At 47.5% G+C, this 16,309-nt stretch overlaps 1 protein-coding gene across 3 annotated transcripts in view; it reads right to left on the bottom strand.

Moving 5' to 3' along the window:
* LOC140393857 (metabotropic glutamate receptor 4-like) overlaps positions 1 to 16,309 on the bottom strand; it is a 1,771,763-nt gene that overhangs the window by 1,303,247 nt on the left and 452,207 nt on the right. For all 3 annotated transcript variants that reach the window (XM_072480390.1, XM_072480392.1, XM_072480391.1), the window contains exon 3: positions 5,923 to 6,139. In XM_072480390.1, the coding sequence (XP_072336491.1) occupies positions 5,923 to 6,139 (217 nt within the window). The remainder of the gene's footprint in view (positions 1 to 5,922; positions 6,140 to 16,309) is intronic.

Here is a 16,309-nt window from a genome sequence, read left to right as displayed (position 1 = left end):
AGGATGCCTCAGGCCTAGTGTAGGGGGAACCACCGCACCATTTTACTGTTAGGGTGGCAATCTCCGCTCAACTTATTCGAGGAGACCACAGCAGGAATGATATCACGGAATGGTATGCCGTGAGCAGGTGAGCCCATCCAGTGTTTTGGTGCAAAGTCCAAAGTCCTGGACCATAGTACGTGAACCCAGGCAATGGATGTAGTGGCATTATAATCCAGCCGAACCTAATTCTCACCTGATATTTATCAATGGACTTTCCACCTCATAAGTGTCATAAAAAGACTGTTCATTTTAATCAGACGCAGCCACACCTGGGCGTCTCCTGGAACTGCAATCAGGCAGCAGCCCTTTTAAGTAGCTGCTGATGAACCATCACCATCTCACACTCCAATCTCTCTGCTCCTCCCCTTACTACCCTACCTCCCGCCCCCCGCACCTCCCCCCAAGCCCCGCCAACCTTCACCCCCAGTCGGGGCTTCAGGAGGGAGATCCCCGAGTCCAAACACACAAGCAGGCTTGCCCTGGCCTGCTCCTTCCTGATGGTTACCAGCATTGTAACATTTGCTACTCCTGGTTACGACGTGGCGGTAAATGGAACCCGAGGCCGGGGCGGACCAAGCCGGCTGTGCACACTACATCTCTGGGACCATGGACTTCTTCCTGTAGAAGCACCAATTCCCCCACCCGCTCACGCTGCTATAAGCAGCTGCTTAGCAGGCCTCGGCTCCTCCTAACGAGAAAACAAGCACCCATTGGGCACGATAGTCGCCATTCTGTTACTCGCATATACTCTTCTCTACAACTATATGTCACAGCTTAGCCTTTAACCTTCTCAACAGGAAAAAACAGGCAACGTGTTTATGAGCACCTGAGAACGTACACAATCTACATCAGTACCCATGTACGGCATATTCATTTATCTACTTAAAATACCACCATTTTAAAATATCCTGGATTGCTTTCTATAGCAATCTGGAGATTGAAGCCGAATCCAGGAGACTCCCGGCCAGTCCGGGACGGTTGGCAACTCTATCCATAATTTCATCATAGTGACTGATGCTCTGTGCACTAGTTTGATGACCTCGTCCCATAGATCTTCTAGTTGCTGTTATTTCTCACCATCTCTCACATGCTCCTTCCGCTGCCATTTCCTTTTTCTGGTGCGACAGATACTTCAATACTGTACCCAATTATTGACAGGCCTCCAGTCTGAGCCTCGCAATCATTATACAAATTGGTTGACCCTGGGGTATCAGCGATGGGGTCGATGGATGAGTGCACGTGTACACTTGAACTGAATGAATCATTGGAAAATGTAGGGCATAGGGTGAGATTTTCGAGTCACGCCCGCCCAAGACCGGAAATTCCTGCCCGAGGTTAACCGATCTTTAAATGGTCCACCATACTTTCCATCCCGCCCCCGGCAGGCGAACCGGACAATTTACCCGTAATGTTCAACAGGAAATAAATGGATCGAGAAAGGCTCATGTGTGTTTATATTCCACATTGTTGTAAGCAGTATTAGTGAAGTGAAATATTTTGCAACTTATAAGATTGCATAGACATGCTATTAGAAATTCAACAACGTAATGTGTGCACGGGAGTGGCTGCATTTTTGTGAGATCTGGCCCGGTTCATCTTTTAACCCTTTTAAAAAAATTTAGTGGACCCAATTCATTTTATCCAATTAAGGGGCAATTTAGCATGGCCAATCCTCCTACCCTATACATCTTTGGGTTGTGGGGGCGAAACCCACGCAGACACGGGGAGAATGTGCAAACTCCACACGGACAGTGACCCAGAGCCGGGATCGAACCTGGGACCTCGGCGCCGTGTGGCAGCAATGCTAACCAATGCGCCACCGTGCTGCCCTTTTAACCCTTTTTTATCCATTTGCACATTACTTTTATGTCTTTTCTTGGCACACATAGTTTTTAATTATGTCCCGTGATTTGTTGGTTAATATTTCAGCGCTATTCAGTCGAGACAAAATGCTTGATTTGTGACAACTGGAAGGAGTTGGAGTCGGGCTTTCTCATTAGTGATCAGCTATTTACTGAAGATTTCCCACCCTGACCCTGCAGTGTGTTCCGACAGATGATGGTTGCTAGAGATGATCTTGATACATCCGAATGTCTTGGTCTGCGGCGCAGGTCATCAAAGCCCAATTTCAAGAGTTACAAGGCGTTTTTATTGAGGCTTTGGAGGCGCACAAAAAGGTTCTTGTAACAGAGAGAGGACTAGTGGAATTAGGGAGCACATTTAATCCTGTCTCCAAGGCCTGGGGTTCGGTTGGCCTTCCAACCCCTGGTTCTATGTTGTCCTGTTCCTGATGTCAGTCGAAAGGGTTTGGGAATGGCTGAGCCGCCTGGTCATTCCTATCCACCACACAACCCCACTCCCACCACACCCACCACCGCCCCTTTCTGGAGCCTGGGTTGTTGGCCACCCAGATTCGGGTGAGACGTCATGTTAGAAACAATGAGTTTTCGTGCTTCAATCACTGGAATCCTTGCAAGATCCTGAAGAGTGCACTCCGTCTTGCAAATTGCTTTATATTTCATTTCTGCTTCCTTCGTGCACCGGTGGAGAAGTCTTTATCCTGATAACTGCTTTGCACCACAGTTGTTATTCTGAACTTGCTCTCTGATAATTATGTTGTTGTCTGTTGATGTTGTCAACTTATTTGCTTGCAGGGAAGTAAATTAGTCAGGTGTGATGCACGCTAGTTATCCTGATTTTAAAAGTTTATATCATGTTAAGCTGAAAGTTGAATTCATGACTTGTGCAAAGTAGCCTTATCCGAATGTATCGTGGGGAGGAAGACGCGAAGAGCTGGAGCATCAGGATGCGTGCAGGGTTTGGACTGGCAGGATTAGTTCTGTCCTCGCTATGTTCGAGGAAGGACCCCCCCCCCCCCCCCCCCCCCCCAAGTTAAAGCTTTTTTTCTGGTTTTGCCTTTTTCTTCTTCATGCCCAGCCGGACTGTGTATTAGACTGTTGAGGACTGGGGTTTGTTGAACTCCCCTTTAGGGAGGAGTCGGTGGTTTCTTCTGATATGAGTCTCTCTCTTTGATTGTCCTAACTGCTGTCAGAATGAGTGAGGTCGGTTCGAGGGGTTAGTTCTGACAGTTCTTGTTCTTCTTCTTCACCCTTCTTATGGCTTTGATAGGTTTTGGGGGTGTTGTTTCGACTTCTCTCTTTGTATTGGTGTGTGTGAGGACTGGCTGTGGTGGTGTTGGATGGGTGACCTTGGTGTCATGAACATTGAGATATTGGCAATGTTGGCTTTGGGGTCTCTAATCTTTTCTTCTTTTGAGTGGTCCTGCTTGTGGGGGAAGGGGCTCCCACAGTTCCGGGGGGGGGGGGGGGGGGGGGGGGGGGAGGGTCGGCCCTCACTCCCAAGGTGCTCCCCAATTTGGGGGGACGGCCTGATGGCCCTCCCATCCTGGAGTGGGTTTACCCCCTGTTTACAATTGGGAACAGTTTATATTTTGGGGTCTTGTCTCACGTTATCCTGTTGTCCTCTTGGTACTGGTCTTGGTGGTCCGGTAATCTGTTTTCTCCCTTGGACTGGGGTGGGGGATGGGATTATGGAAGTTCGGATTCTTGCTCTTGGCTCTTGTTCTTTCTCTCTCTTTACTTCTTATATGAGAGACCTTCGGCCAAATATTAAGATTTGGTTGTGTCCGGACCCCTCTTTGTCTTTGCTTTTATCGTTTTACCATCTCGAAGGTATAGGATGGCTGCCTGTTCTGGTCTGGATCTGAAGAAGTGTTAAGTTCTGCTGTAAGAGTTACTCTATTTACCATTTGCACTGGCGTCATTGGGGTATTGTTCTCTTCCTCTGTCATTTTGTTTTATAACCATGAGGTAAGATGTAGGTCCAAAATATTGCCTCTATCCTGTTTGGATGCAGACAGGTAATTTACCCGCGGAAGGAACATGTTGGGGATTTTCTTCCTGATTCAACCGGCCTTATTTGTTCCCAATTATGTAATGACTATTATTTTGTGCTGTACCTGCTCTACATCGTCATCTAGAGCTACATTTCTGCTTTATTTGTTTGAGGCAACTTTTTTGTGTAAACTTGAAAATCCCAATAAATAGATATTTAAAAAAGAAGAAATGTTAGAATGTGTTTTGCTTGTAAAATAATGTTTTCGGAAGAGTTTTAAAATTACGTTCAATATATGAAGGGTTTGCAGCAAAAAGGGTCATGGATTTCTAAGTCTATCCCCAGCCTCGCACTCACTTTAGTCCTGAACTTTCTTTCTTCACTTCACCCCTATGTCCCCTCCAATTTCTCCCTGTTGCCATACTTTTTCCTTTTCTTTTACAGCAACAATAAGATTAATGGTTACCATTTTAACATCCATTTTCAATGTCTCCAAATCACTGTGCACATTTGGGGGAATCAGTAAATACCGTGTAAATTTATTTTCCAAACGGGCTTAATTGGATCTATACTGCGGTATTCAGTGGAATGCGAACAGGGATAACAAGTGTGAAATAAGTCTTAAATAATATTTCAGAAATAGGTTCCGTTTCTCATCTTTGATCATGAATTGCTCCCAGCAAATAAATTAATGAGTTTTTCTGGGCTCTTGTGCTCTAAAGTTAACAAGTACTAAAAATGCTCTTGATGAAAGATCTATAAGAAACAAAAGCATATCAAAGCCTCCACCAATATCTGAAAATGTAATTGTTTGATGATGTAAAAGGTTAGTCTGCCGATGGTGCAATTTTCAACAACATGTAAAGACTTGCTTTGAGAAAGGCAATTGGCTAAGACTACGTGCACTCAGGATTGCTCTAGTACCATTTTGATTGATGCTTGAACTGGGCAACTCTGATTTTTTATTCCTAATCAAAAAGAGCCTTCACTGTGCATTGTTCTCTTGATATATTAGTGTCACAGCATATAAAAAGTCTTCCCTTTCCCCATATGAGCCATATGCGCAAAAGTAAAAATAGCTATGCAAGATACAATAATATGAATATCCTCCAATTATACCATTCTACAACAATGTTCTATTACAAGGTATAATGGTCCATAAAACTGTGACACATTGTAATGCACAAACAAATGCAAATTTATGCAGAGCCTGCAATGTCACTTTGTAACAGTGCTAATAGTCACAGTAGGTACAGTTTATACAACCATGAAACTGTTCATCCAATTACTATCTTCTTTTACTGTCCGGTCAAGAGTCCTTAATATCAATTAAGAAAATTCATTCATAAGAACCCATTAACTCAAAGGGAAACTATTGGAATATGCAGTTCATTTGTCCATGGCTGCACATATTAGTTTCTGTTGCCTTTGCTCCAATGACGTGGAGATGCCAGCGTTGGACTGGGGTGGGCACAGTAAGAAGTCTTTCAACACCAGGTTAAAGCCCAACAGGTTTATTTTAACTCACTAGCTTTCGGAGCGTAGCCCCTTGCTCAGGTGATGAAGGAGCTACGCTTCGAAAGCTAGTGATTCCAAATAAACCTGTTGGACTTTAACCTGGTGTTGTAGGCCTTTGTCCCAATATGTGTATTTCCTGGCCTTTAGCGTCAGGCAACACCTTGTGACGCCAAGAGGTCACAATTCTGCATGAAATAGTTCAGAAAAGAAAGACTTTTATTCCTTATTTTGAATGGCTTTGATAATGTCCAGAATCAACTTATGATGTATTTCTCAGGTTCACTTGAAGCTGTGATTCACATACTGTCGAGAAACACTGCAGTTTCAATGCCAGCAAAGTCCTTCCTGTTGTGACAGGGAAGGCAGCTCAAACAGCGCAAGTCTTTAATGGAAACACAAAGGCTTATCTGCTTAATCCAAAAACTGCCTCATAATCATCTTCCCTTGATCCACTTATGACCATTTTGTTACTTCACTAATAAAAAATCAATGCTAAGGAATACTGACCGTCTTCCCGAGATTTCTGTATGAAGGCTTCAACTCCACTCTCTCCGTAGCTTCCCTCAGAGGCGAGTGTAGAGACATAATTCCATCGTAACGCTTTGACAATATCAACCATGGCTTGTGTTTGAAAGGTGTCGGATGGGACCACACGAGAGAAAAAGTCATACCTGCTGTTATCACTCAGCTCTGGGGCTGTAGATGCATAGCTTATCTGAGGAATCTGCAATAGAAAGAACAAATGTGTAAAAATGTAATTTTTTTCAAAGATTCCCTTGAAACATTTGACTCTTTTCCCCTCAAAATAAAATGTTTGTCATTCCTGGAGTATGGGGTCACTTTTCCCTTTTTGGTACCCATATAAGCACTCTCAGGCTGAGCAAAACAATGAATGGAGATCCATCTATTTTATAAGATCAAGGGACTAAACCCACTCCTCAGAATAACGTGTTCACATTACGGTTACCTATTACATTGATGCAGCATCTTAAATTGGCAAACCTTCCTGCACGATAATTTGACAACTTGAATAGCGGCATGGTATAAATGCGAATTAAAAATAAAAATTAAACAAATGAGCTCCATGGTGCCAAAAAAGGGAAGATATAAATAATAATAGTGGGACCAGAAAGATCAGAGGTGGTGCCTGAGACCCACAAATACGATGGGATCCTCTGCCAGCCAGGTTTCTTCTCACCTCCTGTGAATGCCAACTCGTACTCCCGACGCCAGGAATTACCTTGTTGCTAGGCAGGCAGCCTTATGTAGGGGGAGGCAGTGGTGTAATGGTAATGTCACTGGACTAATAACTCAGAGGCCCCGGCAAATGCTTTGGAGACACAGGTTCAAATCCCACCATGGCAGCTGGTGAAATCCAAATTCAACGAATAAGTCAGGAATTAAAATGTAGTCTGACAGTGAGCATGAAACCATTGTCGATTGTCATTTTTTAAAAAGCCATCTGCTGCACGAATGCCCTTCAGGAAAGGAAGTCTGCTACCCCTAGTCTGTCCCCAATCCACCTAGCACCTTTACTGTCATGATATTCAAACACACACATCATGATAGACACACCAACAGACAAATCAGAACACACAACACCACAACCAATGACAGAAAGATATAAAAGCACAGACACGACCCCCGGTGGTCAGTATTAGCTGCAGAGGAGGACCAGGACAGACCTACTACACGACACACTCAGGGAGACAGCACGTGCAGAGTATCCAGAACGAACTGTATTATAAGAGTTAAAATAAAATAGAGTTGTACCACATACAACTGTGTTGGCTCATCTGTGCACCAGAGCACCTAACACCACATGGTACAGGAGTGGATCGATACCTGCCGGCATACCTCAGTGTACAGAGACAACCAGCAGTGCCCAGGCAAAATGATAGAGCTCCCGGTTCCGCAGCCGCTCCAGTGCTACGGTGATCTCCGCGAAAACTGGCGGCGATTCCGGCAAGTGTTCGAATTGTTCCTGGTGGCAGCTGAACTCCAAGACCTGGATGATAGCGAAAAAATTGAATTTCTCCTCACCATCGCCGGTGCAAGGGCAAGAGAAATATTCACAAGGTTCAGGTTCTTCAGGAGGCAGCAAAGGAACGATTACCAGGCAGTCCTGGACAAATTCTCCAAGTACTGTGAAGAAAACGCAATCCAATCGGCAAGTAAAGGTAAGAAAAGCTGCAGTACTCACCTCGTGGCCGGAATCCCGGAGCCCGAATTCCCAGAGGCCGAAATCCCGGGCCTGAGAGAGGGCTGTGTCGAGGTCGGCGGCCATCTTGCTAAAGGTATCACGCTAGCACAGTTGCGCGAGCAGTGTGCAGAACCGGAAGTTTCGTTTGCGCATGCGCAGCATCTCGCGCATGCGCAGTCAAGAAAACGGCCATCGGTAAAGGAACAGCGATCTGAGCATGCGCAGTCGCTTCCTACGTGCTACATACCGAGCGTCAGGATGTCAGAGGCCCCAGACTACACCAATTTAAAGGGGAAACGTCCCAAATCCAATTTAAAAGGGAAACGTCCCAAATCAAAAAAACAAAAATCTGTTAAAGCTGTAAAACAACCTTCCCTCACCTGGAATGACAGCACATTGCCGCAAATTGACCCAGGAGATGAATTTGACCTCCGAAGAACCCTCTGACAAGCAGTTACCTACGCACAAGCAGATGATTACGACCTCGAATACTTCGATGACGATCTTTACAGTGTTTCCGGCCCTCGCAAGCCCAATGATAGCTCCGTGGTCCTATACGACTATGACTCGGACGAACCTTTCGTGTTGCACATTGGCGGCCCCCACATTGAATCCGACGCAAATGCGGATTCATTTTTCGGATTTGAGGATCTTCAATCCAGCAGATATGACGTCCCAACTTATCAGTACCGGATGATGCTGCAGCCTGACATTAACAGACAGGGAGCGCTGCAAGCACACGGAGAGCGCCCTGCTGCCACACAGAGCGTGGTCCACGTCCCGCTCAACGTTCCCGACTCTATGAAAGAAGACATGCAAGACTCCAGAGCGCAGTCCTCGCATGAACCAGAAGTGACTCCAGAGTCACAAGCCTCCACAGCAAGCTCGTGGACAGACTCCACAATTGCAGAAATGCAAGACTCCAGAGCGCAGTCCTTGCACGAACAAGAAGTGACTCCAGTGTCACAAGCCTCCACAGAGAGCTCGTGGACAGCCTCCACGATAGAAGCAACGCAAGACTCCAGAGCGCAGTCCTTGCACGAACAAGAAGTGACTCCAGTGTCACAAGCCTCCACAGAGAGCTCGTGGACAGCCTCCACGATAGAAGCAACGCAAGACTCCAATGTGCAGTCCTTGCAGGAACAAGACCATGCGGGTCTAGCAACCTCTCCTGACCAACCAGCGGCAGACGATGCAAGTCTGCCATGCTCACGTGAACAGCAAGAAGGCTATAACAGCCTACCATGCTCCACTACACAGCAGCATGACCATGACGGTCTCTCATGCTACAATGAAGGGCACAGCGCTGAAGACTGTTCAAGCCCAACTGAAGACAAGCCAAAGGAATCGTCTCGTCCAAGCCCGAAGAAAAAAGGTTTATGCGCTGACCTTCAGGATCATTATAGCCGAACAGAGATTAATAATGCTGCACGGCCACAGAAGGATGCTGAGGATTTGCTAAAGAAATTAATTGAATGTTTAACTTGCAAGGAGCAGACTGAGAATTGCCAGTGTTTTAGTACGGATCGAAAAAATGGACAAGACATTGATCCTCAGGTAATGGAAATAACACAACCTGAATCATATCTACAGCAGGGACAAATGTCTCCCTTCAACACAACGCCGCAAAGTCCCAACTTCGGAGACCAGCAGTTAGTCAGTAATGACTCTTCAAACCTTGAGGGGAACATTAATTGCATTGAACCTATACACACTCCACTGATAAATGAGCAGAACATTGGAGCAAGAATCCTGAGGACACCGACATCGAGTAGCCAGATAACGAATTTAAAACCCACAGCAGTTTCAAGTGAACCAGGTGTGCTTTCCACTAATGGTGAAGATGCAGATAAGGTCGACCCGATTATCCATTGTACCACACTAACCCCAGTGATTAAGCAGTTATGTATGGGGAGTATAATGTGGGCAATTGAGAACAGTAAAAGAGAGACTGTGACCATGCCAGTCCCAGCAAAATCAGACCCAGAGACCATGAAGGCATGTACATTAGACAAAGATACATATGAGGTACCTGAGAAGAAAAGTGAAACGGAATGTTCTTTGGAAAATAGTACAATGTCGATAGAAACATTGGATCCTATATTCGAGACCATACATATGGGAGAATTTGGGGGTAATAAACAAGGTTCTGCAATGTCTGGGGGAAGATTTAAAATTCCAAAGAAGAAAAGCCCAAATGAAGGACAACGGCAAGACAATGACAGTCCACCGACATGGTGTGCACCACCAGATGAAAACTCTGACAATTTACCCAACCCTAGTGAACAGCAAGCTGCTAATGAGGATCTATCCACGGGATGTGAGACGAGTGACGACAGCATCCCACTTCCCATGCAAAAGGTGCAAGGTGACAGACCTCGCCTAGTGCGTACCGAGGCACTCGACGATCACGGTGGGACCACTGACGACTGAGGTGGCGGTGCACCGCTTCCACCCTCGATGGCTCGAGCCTCTCCACTGGTTGGTGCATTCCTGCATGTTCCGACTCCAGAAGTGCAGCTTCAGGGAATCTCGGCTGCCTCCAGTGAACCTGTTGGGACTCCGGACGGGGGGCATCGACGGAAGGCAGACCAGACTCCAGATGGGGAGCAGCCAAGCGCCGACTCTGATTCGCGCACGCCAGACCTTGCTCCGGACGGGCGGTGTCGCGGCCTCGGTGATGGCACGCTCAGGGTGACGGCGGATGCCACGGCGACAGGGAATGGATCGCGTGGCAGTCCCACTGGGTCGGCAGTGGCAACCAGCACCGGCGGTCCAAGATGGACACACCAATTCGCGCCATCGGCAGACGTTGATGCGAGCAACAATTCTCTCTCCAAGGCGACATGCTTCGACGTTTCTCTGCGGAGTCGCCCTTTCGGCACAGCAGGTGGCCGGAACCAGCGTGCACGGTCTCGGCCAACTTCCACATCTGGCACAGTCATCGCCTTGCATGATATTAGTGATGGTGCTACTTCGATGGCAACGACCCATCGGCTACAAGATGCCGTCCACCACAAACATAAAAAGAAAAAAGACTCCACCTTGTTCCTGGCATGCAGGGCGGATGGATTGGTGCGTAGGCGCAATCAGCGAGCTTTGCGTCGCCTTCCACGCTCGCAACTGAACCGTACGCACACGCCGGATCCTCCACTGGTTCCCAAGGATGACTTCGTGGAGATGCCACGGATCATGCCCCTTCCATCGCCACCAGAACCAAACCACAGCCAAGGCAACACTAACAAAGATGTTGAATGTTATATTTGCACGAATGAAAAACCAAGCACTGCACGAAGTACAACAAATGGTAAAGTAGAGACTTCGGCAACAGCATCACCTCCAACAGTCCAAGGTGAACCAGTGTGACCCCAAATCTCCACAGCTGAACCGGCTTGAGGACCAGCCCATTCTTGAGGCGGTCACCCATTAGACTGGACTTATAACGCTGTTCATACGTTCAAAAAGTCAAACACTTCTGTATTATAACCTGTTGTTGTTTATTGTTCCAGATATCGTCTGACCGGACCACTGTTCAAGTTTTTTTTTTTCTCTCGCATCCATGTTTTGTTATGGTACAACCTTGTTAGTGTGACGCACCCGACATCGCCCCATGTAAATAGTTACGTCATATACACACGCTGTACACATCACACACACACACTCTTAGATGCACTCACGACACAATTATATTTATAACCACGTAGGCACATATCTTTATAAAAAGAGGGGATGTCATGATATTCAAACACACACATCATGATAGACACACCAACAGACATATCAGAACACACAACACCACAACCAATGACAGAAAGATATAAAAGCACAGACACGACCCCCGGTGGTCAGTATTAGCTGCAGAGGAGGACCAGGACAGACCTACTACACGACACACTCAGGGAGACAGCACGTGCAGAGTATCCAGAACGAACTGTATTATAAGAGTTAAAATAAAATAGAGTTGTACCACATACAACTGTGTTGGCTCATCTGTGCACCAGAGCACCCAACACCACATTTACTACCCGAGATCAAGATTCTATTTGGCAGCTGTCGTGTTGGGTGTCCTGATACACAAATGAGCCAACACGGCTGTAGATGGTACAACTTGATTTTATTATGTTAACTAACAGATGCAACTAACTATAGACTTGGGTAGGTTTGCTATCAGCTAACCTATGGACCTAGCCCTATCACTAATGTTGGTGAGGCACTCAGCACATGGTCTATGTCTGAGTATCACGCTGTAAGCTCTGTGTCCCGAGCTGTCTCCTACCAGAATGAGCGGGAACTCTCGTGTTCCCCCTTTTATAGTGCGTGTGCTCTTACTAGTGATTGGCTGCGATGTTGTGTGTGAGCTGGTTGGTTCAAATGCCTGTCCATCAGTGTGTGTGTGATTGCACCATGATATGCTGATCTGGATATCATGACAGCAGCCTGCTCTAAACAGCGAAAATTGAGGATGGCCAGGAGTGGTTGCATCAGCCCGTGAATGGGCTTCCTGTCTGAGGCCCTACCCGCCCCACTGTGAAATTGCGTCTGGGGTGGAGTTGGCGGGATTCTGGAGGGAATCACTTCCATGCAATTTTATGCTCCCTGGCGGCGTGGTGAGGGGGTAGGAGGGGGGGGCGTAAATTCTCGTCATGGACTGCAGCAAATAGCAGCTGACCACAACCTTCTGACCGGCAATTAGGGATGGGCAATAAATTCTGGTCTAGCCAAGGATGCTCACATCCCCTGAAAGAATTTTAGAAATAACAACTGGAGAAGCAGTTCTAAATAACTGAGGGTGTGGGCAAGGCCGTGATCAGATTCCCACCTTCCTGGCATAGCCAGCCAACCAGTCAGCTGGCGCCTGCTACCAGTCAGTTACTTATTCATTTAAAAATCTAGCCCCATGTCTATTAAAATCTTCCCGAATAAGACTGAGGAGGTTTAACAGCAAACTTGTTCTATTTTGTATTCTGCAGTGAGTTTTGGGCTTAGGAGGCTCAATTTCTTAAGGACAGAGGGCAGCATGGCAGCACCGTGGTTAGCACAGTTGCTTCACAGCTCCAGGGTCCCAGGTTCGATTCCAGACATGGGTCACTGTCTGTGCGGAGTCTGCATGTTCTCCCTGTGTCTGCGTGGGTTCCTCCGGGTGCTCTGGTTCCCTCCCACAGTCCAAAGATGTGCAGGTTAGGTGGATTGGCCGTGCTGAATTGCGCTTAGTGTCCAAAAAGGTTAGGTGTGGTTACTGGTTTACGGGGAAATGGGTGGATGTGTGGGCGTAAGTGGGGTGCTCTTTCCAAGGGCTGGTGCAGACTCAATGGGCTGAATGGCCTCCTTCAACACTGTAAATTCTATGATTCTATGACTGAGGCAAGATATTGGGGAGCTGGTGGGGCGGGGTTAGAATCAAAGAAAGGGGTAGAAAATACATCAGGCTTTACATGAATCACTACAACATGAATTGCTACAACATAATTAAAAGGTTGGGCAAATGTTCATTGAAAAACACGAGCGACTAGAGGATTATAACGTTCCCTGCGACACTGGCATCAGGAAACTTCAAAGGTGATTAATTGGGATTCTCAAAAGCACAGCAGCGCCTTTTATTGCAAGGTATTCGAATCAAGAGATGATGGGGTTTTAATTAAACTTTGAATTTCATCGGCTGATTTTGATCTTCAGTCGCCTGCATGTACAGCCAGAGTTTGAGCCCTTCCCAGCATTTCACCAAAAACAACCAGTCGCAGCTGCATGACAGAATGACCCATTTACAACATCAATAATAGCTCCTCTCAGTTATTTGTAATGATCTGCTGAATTCAATGATTTAACGCGATAATGAGACAGCATATTTTGTTGGACAATGTTCACACCCACTCAAAGCTTTCCGCAGTTCTCAGCATGGTAATGTCCCTTTTCAAACTAGACGATACAAATGCGTTTGATATTTATTCCTTTGAAATTTATTGCTACCTAACGCTGGAGTCTCCCACATGTTCTTTGCAGCTTCTATTACACGAGAAACGGTTTTGAGTACACAAAGCGTCACTTGGTGAACCCATCCAGCAGAGTCTCATTAATCTTTAGTTAAAGGAATAGTGAGCCTTTGAGGTTTATCTCAGAACCTGGAATGTGAGCCGTCTAATGTGTGTGGCAAGTTGGACATCCCTTCTATTGAACTGAAAAATAAAATGATAATCCTGCTGTTAACAGCAGTCCTTTTCCAGGTTGATCGGGGTGAACTGACCCCTCTCTTTGTCCTGCTCCTGACTTGGTTATAACAGCGTTTGAATTTTAAAGGGAGGTAATTTTGCCAATTTAGCATATATTTAACTTTGTATAGCTCAGTGTAAGAAATAAGCCAGCAGATTCTTTAAGTTAACAAGTAAGGAGATAATTTTATTTCTAAAACTCACTCGAGTAAAGATGCAGAAATTATTTTTTTTTAAAAATATATTTATTAAAGTTTTTTAACACAATTTTTCTCCCTTACAAACAATACCCCCCCCCCCCACCCCTCCGTAACAAAAAAAAAAGAGAAATCGCGCAGAGCAAGATATATACATGGCAAAATGATATATTTACACAGCTTTGTACACTGGCCCTCACCCGTACGTGCCAGTTTCCCCAACCCTTCATGTTATCTCTTGCTCATCCACCCTCCCATGCAGTCCCCCCTCTCCCCCCCCCCCCCCGCCCCCCCCCCCCCCCCCCAAGGATGTCCCCTCCACCCCCCCTCCCCCCAAGGTTGCTGCTGCTGCTGACCGACCTTCCTCTAACGCTCCGCGAGATAGTCTAGGAACGGTTGCCACCGCCTGTAAAACCCCTGCGCAGACCCTCTCAAAGCGAACTTCATCCTCTCCAACTTTATGAACCCAGCCATATCATTTATCCAGGCCTCCAGGCTGGGGGGCTTCGCCTCCTTCCACATTAGCAAGATCCTTCGCCGGGTTACTGGGGACGCAAAGGCCAGAATGCCGGCCTCTTTCGCCTCCTGCACTCCCGGTTCGTCCACTACTCCAAATATTGCTAGCCCCCAGCTTGGCTTGACCCGGACTTTCACAGATATTGCTCCCGCCACTCCTCTCCAGAACCCCTCCAGTGCCAGGCATGACCAAAACATATGGACATGGTTCGCCGGGCTCCCTGAGCACCTTCCACATCTGTCCTTTACCCCAAAGAACCTACTCAACCTCGCCCCCGTCAAGTTCACTCTGTGGACCACCTTAAATTGTATCAGGCTGAGCCTGGCACACGAGGAGGAGGAATTAACCCTACCTAGGGCATCAGCCCACAGACCTTCCTCGATCTCCTCCCCCAGCTCCTCCTCCCATTTACCCTTCAACTCTTCTACCAGCGCTTCCCCCTCTTCTTTCAACTCCTGGTGTATTTCCGACACCTTGCCCTCCCCGACCCATACACCCGAGATCACCCTATCTTGAACTTCTTGTGCCGGGAGCAACGGGAATTCCCTCATCTGTCGCCTCACAAAAGCCCTCACCTGCATATATCTAAAGGCATTTCCGGGGGTAACTTGAACTTCTCCTCCAGTGCCCCTAGGCTCGCAAACGTCCCGTCGATGAACAGGTCCCCCATTCTTCCAATCCCCGCCCGATGCCAGCTCTGGAACCCCCCCTCCATCTTCCCCGGGACAAACCGGTGGTTACCCCTGATCGGGGACCACACCGATGCTCCCATTGCACCCCGGTGCCGTCTCCACTGGCCCCAGATCCTTAGCGTTGCCGCCACCACCGGGCTTGTGGTATACTTTGTCGGCGAGACTGGCAGAGGTGCCGTCACCAACGCCCCCAGGCTCATTCCTTTACAGGACGCCATCTCCATCCTCTTCCATGCCGCCCCCTCTCCCTCCATAATCCACTTGCGGATCATCGCCACATTTGCTGCCCAGTAGTAGCTCCCCAGATTTGGCAGCGCCAACCCTCCTCGGTCCCCACTGCGTTCCAGGAACCCTCTCCTTACTGTCGGGGTCTTATTCGCCCACACAAACCCCATAATACTCCTGCCTGCTCTCTTAAAAAAGGCCTTAGTGATCGCGATGGGAAGGGACTGAAACACAAACAGAAACCTCGGAAGGATCACCATTTTGACCGACTGCACTCTACCCGCCAGCAAGAGCGGTAACATGTCCCATCTTTTGAAATCCTCCTCCATTTGCTCCACCAACCTCGTCAGATTCAGTTTATGTAGGGTCCCCCAACTCCTGGCTATCTGGATCCCCAGATACCGAAAGCTCCCCTCCGCCCTCCTCAGTGGTAGGTCCCCTATCCCTCTTTCTTGGTCCCCCACCTGTAATACAAAGAGCTCACTCTTCCCTACATTGAGCTTATAGCCCGAAAACTTCCCAAACTCCCTTAGAGTCTGCATGACCTCCACCATCCCTTCCATTGGATCCGCCACGTACAGCAACAGGTCATCCGCATATAGCGACACCCGATGCTCTTCTCCCCCTCGGACCACCCCCCTCCATTTATTAGACTCCCTCAATGACATAGCCAATGGTTTGATCGGCAATGCGAACAACAGGGGAGTCAGGGGGCACCCCTGCCTCGTCCCTCGGTACAGTCGAAAGTACTCCGACCTCCGCCGGTTCGTCACTACACTTGCCATCAGGGCTCTGTAAAGGAGCTTAACCCAATTGATAAACCCTACCCCGAACCCAAACCTACGCAGCATCTCCCA

The sequence above is a fragment of the Scyliorhinus torazame genome, chromosome 17 (genome assembly GCF_047496885.1).
Source record: "Scyliorhinus torazame isolate Kashiwa2021f chromosome 17, sScyTor2.1, whole genome shotgun sequence".
In the NCBI taxonomy this organism is placed as follows: domain Eukaryota; kingdom Metazoa; phylum Chordata; class Chondrichthyes; order Carcharhiniformes; family Scyliorhinidae; genus Scyliorhinus; species Scyliorhinus torazame.
The sequence above is the reverse complement of the archived record's forward strand: the minus strand, read 5'-3'. Positions and strand labels throughout refer to the sequence as shown.